This window comes from Panicum virgatum, chromosome 2N (assembly GCF_016808335.1).
Source record: "Panicum virgatum strain AP13 chromosome 2N, P.virgatum_v5, whole genome shotgun sequence".
NCBI lineage: Eukaryota > Viridiplantae > Streptophyta > Magnoliopsida > Poales > Poaceae > Panicum > Panicum virgatum.
This window is the reverse complement of record NC_053146.1, coordinates 49,686,703-49,707,938: the sequence shown is the minus strand read 5'-3', so window position 1 is coordinate 49,707,938 and position 21,236 is coordinate 49,686,703. Positions and strand designations below refer to the sequence as shown.

The 21,236-nt window shown below is 46.0% G+C and overlaps 1 protein-coding gene across 1 annotated transcript; it reads left to right on the top strand.

Annotated features, from left to right (window-relative positions):
• The first annotated feature begins 19,143 nt into the window (after positions 1 to 19,143).
• Positions 19,144 to 20,913, top strand: LOC120660951 (putative clathrin assembly protein At4g40080). Its single transcript, XM_039939610.1, has one exon. The coding sequence runs from the start codon at positions 19,702 to 19,704 to the stop codon at positions 20,719 to 20,721; it is 1,020 nt and encodes a 339-aa protein (XP_039795544.1). The 5' UTR covers positions 19,144 to 19,701; the 3' UTR covers positions 20,722 to 20,913.
• Positions 20,914 to 21,236: the final 323 nt, after the last annotated feature.

Here is a 21,236-nt window from a genome sequence, read left to right as displayed (position 1 = left end):
ATATGCTAACAATATTAGATTCGAATGGTCAGCAATATAATATAACTGCGTCACATATATTACTTGTTTAATTGAAATATGAAAAATTGTTTGAATAGATTTTTGTATGTTCACATCTGGGTAGGAAATATTTTTAATATGTAGACTCCGGTCAAAATTTGGCATTACAAAATAACAGAAAGATTTACTGGTGTTGATTAAATTTTAAGTACGAGTAATTACTATCGTAAATGTTGGCAGGCATGTCAGTTGATTTATATTTTTAAGTGTTCTATGGGTCAGGAGAAGTTAGATATGGTCCTGAAGTGGTAGATTTGATAGAATTTAGTTCAATCACAAATAAATTACCCAGAGCAAGAGAAAGGACTTGAATTTCAATATCCAATTGGCTATTTAAAGCTTTCGGGCTTAATCGAGATGAACATGAGATCTCTGTCATGGCAGTGATCAGTCGAAGGGAACCAGTGTTTTGGGAGCTATTGCCACTTGAAGGGACGCAAAACTGGAGGAACTATGTTAATATAAGTACTAGCCGATGATTACCGCTTGCATTGTTTGTTCAAGCTTTCAAAAATGTTAGGTTTAGTACTGAAGCGGGTGGAGAATATGGAGGCCAGGGAAATATAGTATCGGAAGATCCGGAGACAATGCATGAACCTCTTGAAGAAGGTGCTGAACTTGAGATTGTTGAAGATGGTACTAATGCTTCACACGAACCTCGTCAAGCAACTGGTGAGGCTGATGAGGGGGAACACATTCCCGAGATAGTTGAAGAGTTTCAGAGGGAGGGTGAACAGCAGAACCATGCAATGGATGATGACTCCTCGGATGATGATGATTATTATTATTATCATGTCCCACAGAACTGGTCTGGGTATGATTTTTCAAAATTAAGTGTAAATGAAGGTGAAGCAGTCCCTTGGGAGTACAAGAAAAATGATGTATGCATCGGTTCGGTGTATGCTAACAGTGACAATATGAAGGAAACTATAAAACGATGGTCCACCCTATCTTTGCAAAGACAGTTCAAAGTGGTCAAGAGCAGTCCGAGAGCATATGACGTGCGTTGTGTGCGAAGCGAATGCTCTTTCAGGGTGTACGCTTCTAAGGGAAAGTGACAGGATTTTTGGGAGGTCAGAAAAGTTGTGGAGCACACATGACTGCTTGAGCAATTAGAACCACAGCACCACAACCTCAGTGCCGGTTTCATAGCTAACTACATGTACCCTTTGATCGTGAACAATCCTAGTTATGAACCAAAGTCAATTATTTGTGCTATTGAGGAGGAGTTCAAATATAAAATTAGCTACAACAAAGCTTACAGAGAGAAGCAGAAAGCACTGGAGATGAGGTGGGAGACGTATGAAGCTTCGTATCATAATATGCCGGCACTGCTGCAGACCATATGTCTTAGAAATCCTGGAGGCTACTACGACTTGAAAACATATCCATGTGCCTAGAAGCCTGGAAAGCAGGTACTGCAACGGCCGTTCTTGGCCTTGGGGGCTTGCATTGAGGTGTTTCCGCACTGCCGGCCTATCATTTGCGTAGATGGGACATTTTTGATAGCAAAGTATAAAGGCACAATCCTCACAGCTGTTGCAGCTGATGGTAATAGGCAATTGTTGCCTTTGGCGATTGCCTTCGTGGAGAAAGAATCAGGGGATAGTTGGTATTGGTTTCTGTAGAGGGTGAAGCAGATGATTGTGAAAGATGTAGAGAATGTGTGTTTGATTCATGACCGGCACAAGGATATCTTACAAGCAATCGATGACATACAGAATGGTAGTACTGAGCGTCGTAGGCCTGCACTATGGCTGGACCTAAAGAGTAGGTGGTGCATGAGGCATATGAGGGCAAACTTTCATAGACAATTCAAGAATAGAAACCTTATGAAGATGTTCAAGCGGTTATGCAGCCAGAATCAAGAAAGAAAATTCAACTTGCTGTGGAAAAAGTTGGATGAGCTAACAAAGAAGCAAACAACGGAGCTTTCGAAGAGACCTGTCAATACAGAGGAGGACGACCAGGTCTCACTTGAAGACGTGGGCTTGGACGGTCCAAATGTCAGGCGCAAAAGGAGAAGGGCAATTAAGACATTCTCGGAGTGGAATGAGCATGAGCCCAATGAGAAATGGGCTTTACTATTTGATGAAGGAGGCACTAGGTACGGTATAATGACTACGAACCTAGCCAAGGTGTATAATTGGGTGCTGCGTGGTGTCAGATAGCTGCCACTTGTTGGGATCGTCGAGTTTTTCTTGTATCGCACTTGCGAGTACTTTAGAGACCGATACGATGTGGCAGAAAAGGATATGGCTGATAATCAGAAAGTTTACGGATACAAGATTACCGATTACATGGAGGCTGCTTTTAAAAAGGCTCATTTACACCGGGTCCCTCCGGTTGGCAGTATGGAACGTCGGTACGAGGTGATGTGTAGGGACAAAGCCCGCATGGGGCACCGGCGCGAGAAGCATGTGCACGAGTGTGTTCTCCGTACCGATGCTTGTATTTGATCATGTCATACACCAAAGCTGCTACACATGCCGTGCACACATGTTATTGCTGCATGTTTTGAAGCTGGGGGACTACAGCCTTGTATGTATGTCTCAAATTACTTCATGAAGGAAACCATTTGGATGACTTGGAGGCACGAGATTTATGGGTTCCGTATCCTGGGAGACTTCATAGCTGATCTAGGATACAATGCAAAGTTACATTCTAGACCCAGATCCAAAAATGTTTCAAGGGGTGGGGCGACGCAAGAAGAAACGAATTGGGAATAACTTGGATCGATCGGAGGCTGGTCCAGACGTGCGCCTCTGCTCCAAGTGCCATGAGATGGGTCATACGTACAAGGATTGCACGGCATTGACCTATGGTGGCCGTACAGATGGAGCGAGCCCATCAGAAGCTGCTCCAAATCCGGCAACGCAGCCAACGGGTCGTCATGGCTGTCGTGTCAACAACGATGGCCTTGTGTGATCGACGACGATTGTCATGTGTGTCATTCTCTATCGAATCATGTCCTATGTTAAATTATGTAATGTTAAGAACTACTACGTTATGTACTGATTTTGTCTTGGCGTACAAATATTTGTTGTAATGTCTGGCGCAATCTTATGTTGAGCTTTGTTGCTGTAATTGGAAATTGAAGTAATATATTATGTAATTTGTTGTGCATTATTTATTATTTTATTATATTACGCTTCATTTAGTATTTCATTTAGTATTTATTGTATTATTTAATGTTATTATGATTAATATTATTACTTATGTTCTGAAATATTTTCTAATAAATCCTATTATGCAGGTATGGCGCACGAGGAAGGAGCCACCCCTGAGTTGCTTGATGCTCTCGTCGACAAGCGCCACCGGTTGTACATGTCTGCGGTCCGTGGGATAAGCTTGGGGACGTTTCAGGCATGTGTGCCCATGTCGACGATGCCGATACACCGTCGCTGGGTTCCTAGGTACGGGTTACATTTGTCAGATATTTTCATTGTTTCGGTAACCGTTTGTTCTAACTTCATGTTTCATTTTCGCGATGCAGGCTACGCGCTTCGGGTCTTCTTCCGATTGCGCGACTTGTGGAGGGAGATATGGTAGACCCTACACATCGACCTAGGGACAGGGCTCCATGGTTTCAGTTTGATATGTCCCTTCTCGCAGCACTTCTCGACCGTTGGCGTCCGGAGACGCACACATTTCACCTCCCGGTCGGTGAGATGGCCCCTACTCTTCAGGATGTGGCAATGCTTCTGGGGTTGTCGTGTGCTGGACGAGCTGTGGGTGCAGAGGACGTGGCACTCTCATGGCGCGATGAGCTTTTGGCTCGGTTCGCCGGGGTTCAGTGCAACGACCTAGCGTTGCCGTACCGGCCCTTCTCTTCGAACCACAGACCGACAAAGAGGTGGCTCCTACAGTTCAGTGTGAGTACCTAAATGCTGAATCCTTTCGTATTTATGGTCGTACGTATTTGCATTGACGGCTCGTACCATTTTGCAGGCAGACTACATAAGGGCTGACGCAGACGACGCTACGGTTGCCAGGCACTTGGAGGCCTACTTACTGTGGCTGTTCGGCTGGGTCTTGTTCTGCAGCTCCTAGGGTGACTCGTGCCCCCAAACAGCTCGTTCCTTTGGCAAGGTCGATAGCTAATGCTCCACTTCACGAGGTCCCATAGTTCAGCTGGTCTTCTGCTGTTTTGGTTGCAACTTACAAGGGCCTTTGCACGGGCGTGGCAAAGGTCTCAGCAGAGGAGCCCATGTTTGTTGTTTGTCCCCTACTGTTACAGCTCTGGTTCGTTGTGGTGCCTCAGGAGGGTATGTTATATCATTTGTTTTACTTATTGTTACATGCCTTCAGAACTGTACGATTTTGCGGTTAATATTTTTTTCGTTATGCAGCCTTCTTGGGTCGGCGTGCAGACGAGGAAGTCGTACCATGACTTCGGGGGAAAGTTCGACGCTCTTGTGGACACGGACGTGAGGTGGACTCCGTACACTGCAGCCGATATTTACGCCCGGGCACAGAGCGGTCTTTCTTCCTTATACCTGCGAGACCATGAGTACTGGATGACAAGGAAGCCGATCCTTTGCGACATCCACGTCAAGGAGTACCACGTCAACCGGGTCATGAGGTAGTTCGGTGTCTACCAGCAGACCCCGGTCCCGATTGTGCACTTAGTCGAGCCCCACGTCCGCAGGTATGGAATATATAGTTCTTCTAACAATTCATCTTTTTTTATAACGTACCATTTAGCGTTGATTCGCTAAATATTTGCATTGTAGGTGGACACGTCAGGGGAAGCCATCAGGCTTGCTGTGGGTCGACAAGGTCCGTCCTTACGTCGACACCTGGGCCGCGGCCCTCGACGATGTCGTTTTCGAGGATCGGCCGAACAGCGACGAGGCGTTCGCGGACTACCTACAGTGGTACCTGCCGAGGATGCGCACACGTGTTGTGCACGTTCCACCAGAGGCTCGGATCGAGGCCGCAGCAGTCTCCCAGACATACCCCTTAGTTCGAGACCAGAACTTTGCCATAGCGGTACGTTTCTCTAATTGATTTCGCATTCTACAAAACAGATTTTTGCTTTTCTTACCGTTACTAAATGCCGTTTTTTTTCTTTTCTGCTATTCCATTTTTTGGGTTTCAACTAATTCGTAGTCGTATATGTTTGCATATTCGTATTCATGTACGTTTGCGTATTCACATTCTAGCACATCTGCGTATTCGTATATATTTGTATCTAGCATAAAATTGAATACCTTTATTATAATTACATAAACTTGAAATATTATATGTACCTCTAATATAAATATGTTAATAATAAACTCGGGATTCATAATATATTTCCAAGTCGTCGTGCACATAAGTTTTGTCCAACAAATTTTTACAAGATACTAAGGGTCTTTAGGCGCCTCATCATCGCTGGTGTCCTTATTCGGATCCGCTCGACCCACACTTATCCTAGGATTCGCGTAAAATTCTCCAGTTGGATTGATGACCTCATCTAGGAGGAATCCACAGATTGATTCTTGAATTGCTTTGATTCTTTCCGGTTGGACGAGGGCATTCTCCATGCAAGAAATCTGTCAAGTGCAAACACCAATATTTTGAATTAGTACCTAGACGGAACTAAATGCAAGTAATTGTTAGTAATGTTGTTCTACATATATTTAATTCATTTTGTGATATCGAGCTGCGGCAGCAAAAATCCATCATGTAGTCACAAATGTAGTAGCCACATAGGTTGTTTCCTTCCGCCTGTCTCAAAATCTACACACACACACATACATATATTGATGTGCGATATGAAATATTGATGTTGATTAAAGAAACGACAGTAGATGTGCGATATGTATTCGTACTGGCCAGTTAGTTGTGAATTCTATCGGGGCTGGAGGTGACGATATTCCTATATGTTTTTGGAGGAAGCGAGCCCATGCTTTTTGGATGATGTTTATGAGGTCTTGGTAATAATATGTTGGCTTCCTCAAGGAGTCGTACACCCGAACTCGGCATCTATCGATCTCGATAATAAGAAGGATCCAGTGAAACCTGTTTCATGCACGCGCGCGCGCGCGCGCACACACACACACACACACACACACACACACATATATATATATATATAATAAATGTTGGATATATATACACATATATACAGTGAAGTCAAGAAAAAAGATAAAGAACTCACTCGAAGTTGTATGGAAGCAGAATGAATTGACAAGTATTCTGCTTATGCAAGGCCCTGAGTATGTTGTTTTCGGTCCGATTAGGCCATTTCCTAACACTCTCCTCATGTATATTAAATGGGTCTATGAAGCCGACGTGATATATCCCTTTTCTCTGGCATTCTTGAACCTTCATCCTACACGATTAAAAATGAAGGAAGAGGATGAGAAAACACATAATTAGTAGAGCTATGGTACTATATACAAATGATAGGGCGAAGTACACTTACATACAAAATACACAAAGGAGAGACTTGTCTAGGGCGTCTTGATGGTACAGATCATAAAGATTTTCAAAATAAATCCATATGTCATCCAACCCCCGATGGAAATGCCTATCTTCTATTTGGGCACGAAAACATACATCCTTTGATGCACTTGCTTTCATATACCATGCATGCAACTCACGCATCCTAGTTGGTAGCGTCGGAATCAACTCTTCCCACATAAGAGGTTCCCCCAACACGAAAGGTTTTTTATTTGCCCCTGGGTGAACCTCGATTGGAGCCTCTTCGAGCAGCTAAGCTTTTGTGAGGCCGCTTTCCAGCACAAACTGAGTAGTAGCTGCATCCTGGTCGAAGAGGACTTTGAGCGGGGGTATCGATTGCTTTGACTGTTGTTCGAGCTGGGGAACTTGATTGCGCAGGTGGTTTCTTGGCTTCTCCCCGGACTTTGTGATCTGGCGGTCGTAGTCCGATAGAGGTGCGCTGTACTTCGGTTGGAGTAAAGATCTGAAGTATTTCTTATCTGCCTCTGACCATTGATGCACCGGTGGAGGCTTTTTTGGCACAAAATGAGCTCTGACTTGCTCGCGCACAGTTTCTTCCAATTCCTCCTGTGTCTTATGGTATGCTAACTTCGGTGGTGGAGGCTTTTTTTCTTCTTTTGGGGGTGTTCCTCTTCTTATGAGGCGGCGCGACCTTTGTGCTCTTCCTCACCTTCGGAGGCGGTGGCGGTGGGACCGAAGGCTTTGCGCTCTCCTTCTTCGCCTTTCGAGGCGGTGACGGTGGGACCCAAGGCCCTGAGCTGGCACTTGAGTCCCTTGCATCATCGGGAGCCGGACTAGGACTCTTTTCTGCTGCCGGTGCTGAGCTTGGAGCCGGACTAGGACTCCTTTGTGGTGCCGATGGTGATCTCGGAGCTGGACTGGGACTCTTATGTGCTGCCGGTGGTGATCTCGGAGCTGGACTCTGACTGGGACCTCTTTGGGCTGCTGATGTATCGGTAAATTGTATCCTAGAGGCCAATTGTATGTACCGCTTGTTCCAACAGATCAACTTGTGCACAGCGTGTCCGAGTTCCTCTTCTCCATCGTCTCCAGGGATCTCGAGGTCGAGGTCTTCCCATCCTGGCTCGACTCAATCGACCATGACCCTAGCATATCCTTCTGGAATTGGCCTGCCATGAATTGTCCCACCTTGGACAGGAACTTCAGCAATGCCGTGCGCGACCAGTTTTATCTTTTTCCTATGCTGATACAAAAGCTCGCAGGGTGTCCTCACAGTGATGTCATCCACCGGGTAATGTTCTGACTCGTCCGCAACCACTGTGGGTTGACCTCCGGCTGGGTGCTCCGTGGAAGTGACGCTGCTACGGCGTTGCGAGCCGGGGCTGCTCTCCAAATTGGTGGCTGATCTGGCTTCTTGTTGGTGTGCCTGGCTACTACCTGCCATTACCCCTTCAATTGAAGCTATCCTCTGTTCCAGGGCACGCATCTTATCTTCCTGTTTAGCCTTTTTCCTGGATCTGCTTCGATAGGTCTCAATGTCAGCACTGAAGCCATGCTTCCATGGAACTACACCCATACCTCGCACACGTCCTGTGTGTTCCGGTGTCCCGAGAGCGTATGTCAGCTCATCTTTCTCTCTGTCCGGCTTGAAACTGCCTTCGGACACGACCTTTAGTGCCTCATCCAGCCTGTTGGTCGCTTCTCTTATGGCGTCGCTACTAATAAGCGAGCCATCTTCCGGGTTTAGGGAGCCTCCATGAGCGTAGAAGAAATGCTTTGCTCGCTGTGGCCAGTCAAAATTCGCCGGTACGATTCCCCTCGCAGTGAGGTCGTCTTCCATTTTCTGCCATTTGGGGATCGCCGTCGAATAACCTCCTTGCCCAAGATGATGAAAGTGTATCTTCTTGCTCGCGTTCTCTTCGGCTTGTGCTATCCTTTTATCACTGGTCTCGGACAGTTTAGACTGCACAAATGCATCACAAAATGGACGTTGGTTCTTGAAGTGCTTCTCGAAGTCTGGCACGCGGCCCTTCTTTATGTAGTCTTTGTTCAAGTTCTTCTTGAACGTCTGGAAAGAAATAGCCATCTTCTTCATGACCCAATCCTTAAAGATTTTTTCTTTGTCCTCTGGGAAACTGAAGTGTTGTTTGACATCTGCCCATAGCATTTGCTTCTCTGTTCCAGGGACGATGTTAGCATCATTATCTGTGCTTTTGGTTTTCTTCCAGAGCTTGAAGCTAATGGGGATGTTCTCCCTGACATAACATCCGCACTGATTCACCACAGTCATCTTATCCCCCTTGGGAGACTTGGGTTCCCCATCCGGGTGCCACGAGGTGATCGTGGTACAGCCCTCCATCTTTTTCTTCGAGCCTCGTTTACGTTTTGAGCTCTTCGTTCCGGAAGCCAGAAATTATATATATGTATGTATATATATGTATATATATATATATATATATATAACTACACGTTTGCGATACATAAGTATGTCATATTCTGTGATCGAATTCCATATACCTCGGGGTTGTCATCTTCCACATGCATTTCTTCCCTAGTTTCGGCATCGCCATCACCAGTATCATTGAGATACTAGCTGCCATCATCCTCGTTTTGTTCCTCTTGGAAAGACCCTGCGGCCTCGGTGCCTGCCTGGATCATTTCATGGAGGACGTACTCGTCTTCGAATTCATGTTGAAAGGGATCCATCTCGATCACTATGCAAACATATATAATACGCGGAGTTGCGTGTGATACATGGAGTTATAAATGACGTGGCGTTGTTGTATGGAATTACACGAATTAAACCAACACAAAAAGATAAATTTAGAATTTAAATTTACAAGCTGAATACATCATGAAGTGACACACAATCCAACAACAACAAAATTTACATAAAATATGAAAATTATGTAAACTCATATATAAGTTAAATACATCATAATGCAACAACATGAAAATTATTAAACTCATATATAAGTACATCATATTTTCAACAATAAGTACATGATTCTATGATTTTCCATGTTTGTCCAACAAATTTCAACAATAAAAACATGATTCTACGATTTTCCATCTAATTTCTATGATTTTCCATCTAATTTCTACGATTTTTCATGATTCTCTAACAATTTTCAAAAACAAGTAAATGATTTTATGATTTTCCATAGATTTTCTATGATTTTATAGAAAGTCATACAATTTTTGCATAAATTTCTATAACATTCAAATATTTTCTACAATTGCCTATAGTTTTTCTATCATTTTCTACAATTTCCTAACTATTTCCTACAATTTTCTACAATTTTCTAACTACTTCCTATAATTTTCTACAATTCCCAAACTATTTCCTATAATTTTCTACAATTTTCTATCTAATTCTCTAATTTTCTACCTATTTCATATCTAATTACAACTATTTCTAAAATAATAAAAAATGCTGACATTAGCACTGAGCAGTGCTGACGTCAGCAAAGGGCTTACGTCAGCCCGCGTGTTCTCCTGGCCGGCGGGTCGGGCGGCGGTGTGCGGTGGCCGGCGCGGGTCGGGGCAGGTCAGGGAGGCGGTGGCGGTCGAGCTCGGGCCGGGGAGGCAGTAGGGCGGCGCGGCGGCGGTCGAGGTCGGGCGCCGGCGACGGGCGGCGTGCGGTCGGCGTCCAGGGGGCCGGGGCGGCGTGGTCAGCTGGTCGGCGTCGAGGTCCGGCGCGGGACGACTGCGCTTCGTCGGTCGCGGGACGGCGGCAGTCTTGGACGGCGGCGGCGGCGTCGCGCGGGACAGCAGGTGACGACGGCGGCCGGCGACGTCGACGAGAGCGAGAGAAATCGAGAGGGGACTGAAATCGATCTAAGTCCCAGGCTATTTATAGGGAGGGCAGTTTAGTACCAGTCCGTGGCTTCGCCCGGTACTAAATTGGCTCCTAGGCCATTTAGTACCGGGCGCAACCAAGGCCCGGTACTAAATTGGTAACTTTAGTACCGGGCCAAGGTCCTGCCCCGGTACTAAAGTGCTCCCACTGGCGGAAAGTTTTCGTGGAGACAGGTTAGTACCGGGCCAAGGTCTTGCCCGGTACTAAACCTCCTAAATTATTTATTTCCACCAATTATTTTATTTACGAAATATGCATTTCTATTGTGTAATAAATTGGCAAAGGCATTAAAAAATAGAATGATATAATATTTTGAACATGCAAAACTTTTGTAGGGCACTTTGCATCTTGGAAAATTTTATTGGGTACTTTGCATCTTGGAAAATTATAGAAAATTATTTTATTTACTTTTTAATTGTTTTTGGTGTGTAACATATTTAAAAAAATCATATAAATGCTAATATATGTTACTTATTTATTTAAAAAAATAGGAAAATTACACTAAACGAGTAATCAATACATTGGTAAACAATACTAATCTATATTTTATATGATGACAAAATACAAATAAATATTACAAAGATCACTTCATTAAATGATAATAAAATAAAACATAATGGATACACAATACTATGACTCAACATTATTTAATGGAACATTTACAATTTTCTTTTTGACGAACGTCCCTTGGTCGTGATCGCGACGTAAATAAGGAGTGTCATCTTTGGCTAACAAGATGCTTGGGTCAACATCAACCGAGAGCGGAGGACGGTCATCAAACTGAACAAAGTCTTCTGACTTGTCCGAAATATCCTCAACTCCAATGATTTTTTTGTTTTCCTGGAAGAACTATGTAGCGTTTTGGCTCGTCATCGGACTTGACTGAATTTTTCCTAGGCTTGCTTGACATGTCCTTCACGTAGAACACCTGTGCGACATCCTTGGCTAGGACGAATGGTTCGTCTTTATATCCAATTTTTTTGAAGTCCACAATTGTCATCCCATACCGGTCTATCGTTATGCCGTCTCCAGCTCGGTTCACCCATTGGCACCGAAACAAAGAAATCATCAAAGGCCCATATTCTAGTTCCCATATCTCCTCTATGACTCTGAAGTAGCTATCCTTGTTTCCATCATTGCCTATTGCGTCTATACGCACACCACTATTTTGGTTGGTGCTCTTTTTGTCTTGAGCTCTTGTGTAAAATGTATACCCATTAATCTCGTACCCTTGGTACTGCATGATTGTCATTGATGGGCCCCTTGCCAGCCATTGAAGTTGCTCTGAAATTGTGCCGTCACCCATCAACTTTGCTCTAAGCCAAACAGCAAAGTTATCAATGTGATGCCTAGTAATCTAGGCCTCAGGCTTCCCTGGGTTTTCAGACCTTACGATATTCATGTGCTCATCTATATATGGAGCCACGAGGGATGAATTTTGTAGAACTGTGAAGTTTGCTTTGCGGATTTCACTCTCTGGGATGTGCATATTAGATTTCTTCCCTAGTATGCCATTTCTCTTCAATCTCCCCTCGTGGCGTGACATGGGGACCCCTATTGGATTAATATCATCAATAAAGTCAACACAAAACTCAATGATCTCCTCTATTCCATAGCCCTTGGCGATACAACCTTCTGGTCGAGAACGATTGCGAACATACTTCTTAAGAACTGACATGTATCTCTCGAAAGGGAACATGTTGTGCGGGAATAGAAGTCCCAGAATATTTATCTCTTTGACAATATGAACCAAGAGATGTGTCATAATATTAAAGAACGAATGTGGAAACACCATCTCAAAGCTGACAATGCATTACATAACATCATTCTGTAGTTGTATGAGCTTCTTCGGATCGATTGCCTTCTGTGAAATTTCATTGAGGAAAGCACATAACTTCACGATTGCCAATCTAACATTCTCCGGTAGAATACCCCTCACAACTGGAAGTAATTGTGTCATCAGGACATGACAGTCATGAGACTTTAAATTTGTGAACTTTTTTCCTTCATATTTAATCTTCCTTGTATATTTGACGAGTACCCGGACGGTAACTTTATAATGTTCAAGCAATCAAACATGCTTTGCTTCTCCTCTTTACTGAGAGTGTAGCTAGCAGGACGTAAATAGTGTTGTCCCATCTATCTCTTCTCAGGTTGAAGATCTTCTCATTGTTTCATTTCTTTCAGGTCGCGTCTTGCTTCGAGTGTATCTTTTCCCTGACCATAAGTACCAAGGAAATCTTGTACATTCACGCAAAGATTCTTTGTCAGGTGCATGGCGTCAATTGCGTTGCGGACCTCCAAGACTTCCCAATAAGGTAGCTCCCACAATATAGACTTCTTCTTCCACATCGGTGCATGACCATTTTCATCATTCAGAACTGGTTGGCTGTCGCGACCCTTTCCGAACACTACATGAACATCCTTTATCATCGAAAAAACACGTTTTCCGTCACGAAGCATAGGCTTAGCACGAGTTTGCGGTTCCCCTTTGAAATGTTTCCCTTTTCTTCTCAAGGGGTGTTTGAGGGGAAGAAATCGACGATGGCCAATATAGACGACCTTCCGAGAATTTTTCAGGTACAAGCTGTCGGTTTCATCTAAGCAATGAGTGCAGGCATGATATCCCTTGTTCGACTGTCCGGAAAGATTGCTAAGTGCAGGCCAATCATTGATGGTTACGAAAAGCAATCCTCAGATGTCGAAATTCTCTTGTTTGTACTCGTCCCACACACGTACACCTTCTGGGTTCCACAACAATAAAAGCTCATCAACCAACGGTCTTAGGTACACATCAATATCATTGCCAGGTTGTTTGGGGCCTTGGATAAGTGCCGGCATCAATATATACTTCCTCTTCATGCATAGCCAAGAAGGAAGGTTAAACATACAAAGAGTCACAGGCCATGTACTGTGACTGCTCCCCCACTCACCGAATGGATTCATTCCATCTGTACTTAAACCAAACCTTATGTTCCTTGGGTCCCTATCAAAATCTAGGAATTGTCTATCCATTTTTCTCCCCTGAGACCCATCTGCAGGGTGTCTCATCAGCTGATCTTGCTTACGCTCTTCTTTGTGGCACCGCATCAACTTAGCGTTTGTTTTGTTTCTGAACAAGTGCTTCAAGCGTGGTATTATCGGAAAATACCACATCACCTTAGCCGGTATTTTTTTTCCTTGCGGGCTCACCGTCGACATCACCAGGATCATTTTGCCTGATCTTATACCGCTTTGCGTCACAGACAGGACATGCATCCAGTTCCTCGTATTCACCGCGATAGAGGATTCAATCGTTAGGACATGCGTGAATCTTCTGTACGTCCAACCCAAGAGGGCAAACAACCTTGTTTGCTTCGTAAGTTGTCGGGGGCAGTTCGTTCCCCTCTGGAAGCATCTTCCTTACAAGTCTTAGTAGCTCCTCAAATCCCTTATCTGAAACACCATTAGCTTCCTTCCACTGCAGCATTTTCAGTGTGGTGCCCAATTTTTTTAACCCTTGATTGATATCTGGATACAACATTTTCTTGTAATCCTCCAATATCTTCTCAAACTTCTTTGACTCCTTCAACGTTTCAGCATCTCTGTGTGCATCGACTAAAACCTGACCTAGTTCGTCAGGTGGTTGTTGTTCTTCTGCAGCATTTGCTTCTGCCTCATACATTGGTTCATCTTCAAATACACCCGCTTTATACAAGTGAGCCCAGTCTGGGATGTTATCATCATCATTATTTTCTTCATTGTCTGCCATCGGAACTCCAGGTTCACCGTGCTTGGTCCAAAGAGTATAGTTATCCATGAAACCCTTTTCAAAAAGGTGGACATGTAGAGTATGTCTTCTTGAGAACTTCTTTTGATTTCTGCAAATGCGACATGGACAGAACATGAAACCTTTCGACAACTTGTAGGCCTCAGCAGCATCGAGGAAAGTTTTAAGATCGTTAATCCAATCCATTGTGCAATGATGGTCGTACATCCATTGTCGATCCATCTACAAATAATATATTCTCGTTGGATAAGCAATTTCATTAAGTGAAAAAAAAACTTCACAATTTTGTAATAACAAATATTTTAATTACATCCAACACAATTTATTCCACAATACATACATAAATTCCACAACACATACATTCCACAACGATCACCTCCACCGGCGCCACTCCCTCCAGCTGCTTAAGCCATATTTTACTGGAAAACACTATTATTTTTTACAACATTATAAATTCTTACAATTACAATAAAATCTGAATAAATTAATTAAAATAAATCACATTAATTTGTAAATTGATTGAAAAAACTCTTACAATTACAATGTAAATATGTACATCATTATATCCTCATATTCGAATTGCACAGGTACTTACAATGAAGTCTGAAATGTAATGAAATTAGAGTTGCTATTAAGGCATTAGTCATCATTGTGTGTCGTGCTATGTCACAGCTCTGTCTAAACCCTTATTCTTCGTCGGTCCTGACTTCACCCTAACTACATAATGAAGGGTCTAGAAAGAGCTGTGATAGAGCAGGCACAATGTGACTAATGCCCCAATAGCAACACTACTTCGTTTACATTTCACACTTGCTGGTAAGTGTCTGTGAACTACAATGCAAAATCACATTAATTCTCAATCAGAAAAACCTGAATAAATTAATTGAAAGAAATCTCTAATTATTGAAATAAATCTTTATAACTTCTAATTATTTTGACACCCTTCAGTTCCAGGAGAACACTCTTTTTTTCAATATCCAGAAATCATCTAGAAGAAAAAAAACTTTATTACGGAAAATATATATGTCGGTAACCTCGACCCTGCGGTGATGACACTGCTTTTCGGGGGGACACGGTGCGGTACAAGTACATCACTAATAGGCCAGTCACAACACCAATATTTATAGTTGATAGGAACACAACACTTGGCACAGGCAGCATGCTCATTGATATGCTCTCAATGCAACAACGGCCACGCTGACTGCGCCAAATGCTATGTTCGGATCAACCGCAAATGCTGGTGTTGTGACTAGTCCATTGGCGACGTCCTTATAGCGCATCGTGTATCCCCGAAATGTAGTGCCATTACCGTTGAATAGAGATTAACGACGTATATTTATTTCGAAATAAAGATTTTTTAAGCTTCTAGATGGTTTCAATGTGAACCTGGCTAAATACATCACTAAAGAGTCAAAATAATCCATTCATAATACAAAAAATTCTATTATACTTTTTTTAATAATTCATTATAAAAAAATTACTTTCCATATATGGTCGTATATACAAGTAAATCACATGAACTCTCTAAACTCATTACAAAAATTTCCACTGTCCACGTACATATACTCATCTCATTCGAAAAATTAAAAAATATACTACGATCATTTCTAATATATAGAAAATGATTGAAAAATACCTCTATAAATTATCCACATTCAACATAACCAATAAACCTACTACCACATTCAAATCATCGGTTCTATATATTTCAAATCATTGCATAAATCAAAGAAATGCTCATTGTCACTATTTCTATAAATCTCAAATTTCTCTAACTATGGAGCATAAAATGAAGCATGAAGACTATCAAAGAGGAGATGATGAAGTTGCAAACCTTTGGCGCACTTGAATGAGCGCAAATATCACCAAAAAAAGAATCAAATGGCGGCACCACTCTAATATGAGAGAAGAAACCGAGCTCGAGCTAGCTCTCTGATGAAATGGGCGCTGGCTTGGCTCGGGGATGAAGAAGGCCCGATATATAATGGGAGCATTAGTACCGGCTGGAGCCACCAGCCGGTACTAGCGGTACTAAATGGTCACAAGCCGTTGCAGGTGGCTGTCGGAGACACACTTTAGTGCCGGTTGGAGCCATCAGCTGGTACTAATCGGCTCCCATAGTTACTGTTCATTTGTCCCGGTACTAAATTTGTACGTTATTACCGGCCGAAACCGTGACCGGTACTAACGGCCGCGGACGAATGTGCGTTTTTCCAGTAGTGTTTCTTAATGGCTCCACTGCTCAAGATGATGTACTTACACTTCTAATCAATTAACTGAGCATGATTATCTGCAGGAGTATTTCCGCCATTATTGCAAAGAATGTGATTGCTTGTTCCATCTGCTGAGCTGCTGGATGACCCAAGCGGTAGCCCCCGCCCCCCCGGCCCCGCACCCTTCGAAGACCCGGGGCACCCACACTGTATGAAAAAAATCGAATTGTGGAGGTGAAAAAACAAACTCAGTACATCGTTTTTTTAGCTCGGTTGGCAACTCGCCAGTGCGCGAGGCTGCCGGCCCGTGTTCGACTCCCATCGGGGGCAATGATGGTGTCGCACCGGGAACAATGTTCCCACGGTACTGTAGTATGTGTGATGTGTGTTGCAGTATGGTGCGTTCTGAGATTTCTTTTTAGACAGTCTCGTCTGCGTGGGCGCTTAAAATCTTTCATGACTCCCAGTACTCTGGGTGTTTTAAAAAATAAAAAAAACTCAGTACATAGTGAAAAGGGAACCGTAAATGTCAGACTCAAACTCAACGCGTTGAACCGAGCCGAGTAAAATATGCGCTGCCGCACGGCGAGGACATGCTCAAGACAGAAGCTGAGGTCCAGGATTACACAAGAGCTGACACGTAGACAGAGAAATATTTTCTTAACTGATTTTATATCTCCTCTATTTGGGTGGTGGGTCCATTGTATGAAAGGCCCTGTTTGGTTTCAAGTAGGACAAGTATCATAAAAATTTTGACCAATAATTAGAAATACTAAATAAAAATAATTTTTCAAAACTAACTTCACAACTCTGTGCTACTTCGCGAGACGAACCTAATGAGGTCTTTGACCGCACGATTAGAGGACGGTTACTGTAGCATCATTGTAGCCAATCATCGATTAATTACTGTCATTAGATTCGTCGTGAAAAGTTATACCCATCCGTGAAAAAGTTTTGCAAATAAATTTCGTTTAATACTCCATGCATGTGAGATTCTTTTCTCGGGAATCGTGTGCGATATGTGTGATAGGGAAACCAAACAGGCCCAAAGCTCACACTCCTGTCACCGAACCTTCCGACACGTTTTTTATTGGAAAGTTTGTCTGTGCCACATCCTTAAACGGTGATTTTGTACACAGCACACTCTATTCTTTAATTTTGTGCACAACACACTGTGATTTTGTGTTTTTGTCTCCAACACACCGCAACACATAAAAGGACTTCTTTGCCCTTGCAAAAACCGAGCCCACCCGTCAGCTTTCTCCCTCTCCTCCTTCCTCCTTCCCCTATGAACAAGGCGCGGCGCGCGGGGCTTCGGTAGGAGCGGCGCGCGGCGAGGCAGGCGAGGTGAGCACGGCGCTCGGCGAGGCAGGCCCCTGGCGGCCTCCAGCGAGCCGCAGGGCTGCGCCGCCCCTCTGATCCCTCTCCCCACGAGGCACGCCGGCCTTGGAGCTCGCCGGGGCAGTGGGTGGACGGAAGACGGCCCGCTCCATCCCCCTTCGCCGGCGGCGGATGGCTGCCCGGGGTGTCGGCAAAGCTCGGCGCGGCGTGCAGGGCCCCTTTCTGCGGCACCAGCGAGCGCATGGCCACGAGCGCATCGCCCCTCCTCTGCTCCTCACCCCTCCGCTCCCTCGTGTGCTGGAAGCCGGAGCTGGAGCGCGCGCACGCCGGCCTCGGTGGCGAAGCAGGAGGCCCGCACGCCGGCCGCCGGGCGGAGCTGGAGCAGGCGAGCCGGCGCAGCTCCGGATCTCACCCTCCCCGCAGTGGCCGCCCGAGGGAGGCCAGCAGCGGCGTGTGGGCGTACACTCACCTATGCTCAGGCGCGGGGCAGGCGTCCCCGGGCGGTGCAGCTGGCAGCGGCGGCGCTAGCCCCCTACGCAGCTGGGTGCGGCCCTTGCCTGCTAGCAGGTCAACGCCCTGCAGCAGCAGGGTGCTGCCCACGCGGGCGAGTGGCGGCCTGCCATTGGCTGCGTGGATCTGCGGGCGGCAGCGTGAACGGAGCCGCCTCGGCTGCTCCGCCGCGCCCGGAGCAGGGGCAGTCCGAAGGAGGTGAGGGAGAGAGCTGACGAGTGAGTCCAGTTTTTGAGAGGGCAAATAAGATTTTTTATGTGCTGCGGTGTATTGGAGACAAAAATACAAAATCACAATATGCTGTGCATAAAATTAAAGAATTAAGTGTGTTGTGCACAAAATCACTATTTAAGGATGTGCCACAGACAACTTTCTCTTTTTTATTTGGCAGACCAAAATCGATTTTTAACACTGGACCTGCACAAGATATTTGAGGGCCGAAGTTGCTCCGTCAGAGAGCAATAGTGCAATACACCACATTAATTTGCTGACACCGATACCCCCACCCAACTCCCTCGATGAGTCATCTTCATCTGGTGCGAATGCATGCTCAGCTGGCCAACTCAACATGCACTATTTTTTTTACTTGATTTTGTCTACCGTGTTTGTTTTGGTTGGAGTAGAGCAGGGCCACGTAGCTAGCCGAGTAATAATATAGTACTCCGTCAAGTGCTGGTGGGCGTATTGAAAAGTCGCAAAGCTGCGCACTAGCGTAAGATGGGTTTTAAATCTTGAAAGAGTCCTACGTGATTACACCCAAAGTTAATTTAAAACACGAGAATGGTAAAGAGTCCTAGCTAGTTACAATGGAAGTTATAGATACTTTGAGTCACCGCTATAAAAAAATTTTTGTTAAACTAAACTAGAATATTCTTCTACGTAATTAACTTAAAATGAAAAATAAACTACCGATTCTACGTGTATACACAATCACATGATATCGGATTTACTCAGCTCATCTAGAAAATACTGTCGAATACCTACTTGCATCCTTAGTCTTGGTGTAAAAAAGCAAAAATCAGGCCGATTCAAAGCAAGTGACCCGGTTAACAATGTCACTATACACACCAAGGAGCAAGGAAGCTACTCATCACGTCGTCAATGGACCGTGCAACCTTTCCTAGTTTCCTAGCTCCTTCGTTTGCCACTGGTACTATCAATCTATAAATTATTACAACATTCCGGAATATAGTTGGGTATGAATGCAACAGTAACCTTGGTATTGTCGAGTGTTGACCCCTCGAAAGGACAACAATCTTCATTTGAAAGCAGTGAACTGGGACAAGTTGACTTTTCGTCGTCTCATGGAGTATGACGAGTGAATTCTGCACTAGAATCTTCTCTGGCACGATCTGAAGAACCATATTGATCGAGTCAAACCAATCCGACGGCCTACATCACCCCTCGCTTGCCTCTTTTCTCAGCCAGCCCGCCCCCGCACGAACGACAAAGCCGAAGCAGCAAAGCTTTCCTTCTACTTGCCAACCTCTTCGCCGTTCACAAACTCCCCGTCTCCTCGATCGGCGGCCGCCATGGGTGGCCTCAAGCTCCGGCGCCTCGCGTCCAGCTTGCTCTCCCAGGGCCCAGCAGCCTCCCCGGGCTCGGCAGCCGACGCGCACCAGGCGGTGGCCCGCGCGACGGCGCACCACCCTTCCACGGCCCCGCCGTCCGCGCACCACATGGACGCGCTCCTCGCCTTCGGCCGGGGCTCGCGCCTCTCCGCCGCGGCGCTCGCAGCGGCCTTCGTCGACCGCCTCCGCGCCGCGGCGTCGGGGCAGGGGGACGCCGCCGTGGCGCTCAAGTGCCTTGTCGCGCTCCGGGTCCTCCTCGCGCGCGGCGCCTTCATCCTCCGCGACCAGCTCCTCGCCGCGCTGCTCCGGCACCCGGCGTCAGGGCGCAACCCGCTCGCGCTCGCGGCGTTCCCGCTCGGCCGTTCCTCCTTCGCCGCCGCGTCGTGGGTCCGGTTCTCCGCGCGCCTCCTCGAGCTCGTGCTCCTCCTCCCCGACGACGCCTCCGCCGACGCCGAGTACCTCATCGCGCTCCCCAACCCGCACCTCATCGCCGAGCTCGCCGTCTTCGTGGCCGTCGCCGACGCCGTCCGCCAGGCCCCGCCGCCCCCGTCGTCGGGCCCGCATCCCAACGCGCTCATCTGGGAGGCCGTCCGGCTCGCCGAGGAGGACCGCGTCGCGGCGGAGCGGAACATAGCCGCCCGGGTCAAGGAGATGGGCGAGCGCCTCGACACGCTGTCCCTGGCCGACGCGGTCGAGCTGGTGTGCGTGCTGCGGCGGGTGGAGGAGGGTTCCGCCCCGGCCCCGGAGTGGAAGTGGGCGGGGCTGGACGAGGGCGTCGTGGGCGCGGCGCGGCGGCTCCGCGAGAGAGCGGACGGGGTGGTGCTGCGGAGAACGGTGGAAGAGAGGCGCCTGGTGCGGAGGGACTCAGGTGGCAGCGCGTCCGCGCGCGTCCTCGTGCCGGCGCGCGCCGGCCGCGGCGGCGGCGACGGCGTCCGGTTCGGATCCACACGGTGGGCTGGCACAGTTTCTGCATGCCGGTAGGCAATGTATATGTTTGCAGTTTGCTTGGTGCAAGTATCTTGTAGCTGTAGTGCTCTAGAATCAGTATTTCTGAATTTGAAGTTTTGGCAAGTCTTTTGCTGTGTCGCGGTGTTTGTTTGCTTGTTTGATCGGAAAAGCAGTGGTGTAAATATCATGCGAAACACGATCGAATTGATGTGCTTGTTGATACAAGATGATTGCGCGATTAATTAAACAAAAAAAAATCAGTTCGTTCTTGCTCACTTGTGTTTTCTGAAGGTGAAAGCCCATCAAGACGGAACCATTACTAGAGGCTGAGGTGTCGATATCTTCCACTAGACGCGCGTTGCAAGCCGCCAGCAATTTAACATCCTCATCGATGTCCACCTGCCTGCCTTATCTAAGATATCATATGATCTTTATTAATTTAGGATCTGGTGGCACTTGCGTATCCACGGAACTTTGACTTTGTTGCGCAGCGCTGGTATAGTCGAGTGTCCACGTCGGTAGATGTTCGGGAATCATGAGCTTTTGCG

What these genes read in the sequence shown, in the direction of transcription:
- LOC120660951 (XM_039939610.1), top strand. Translation starts at nt 19,702, where the DNA reads ATGGGTGGCCTCAAGCTCCGGCGCCTCGCGTCCAGCTTGCTCTCCCAG.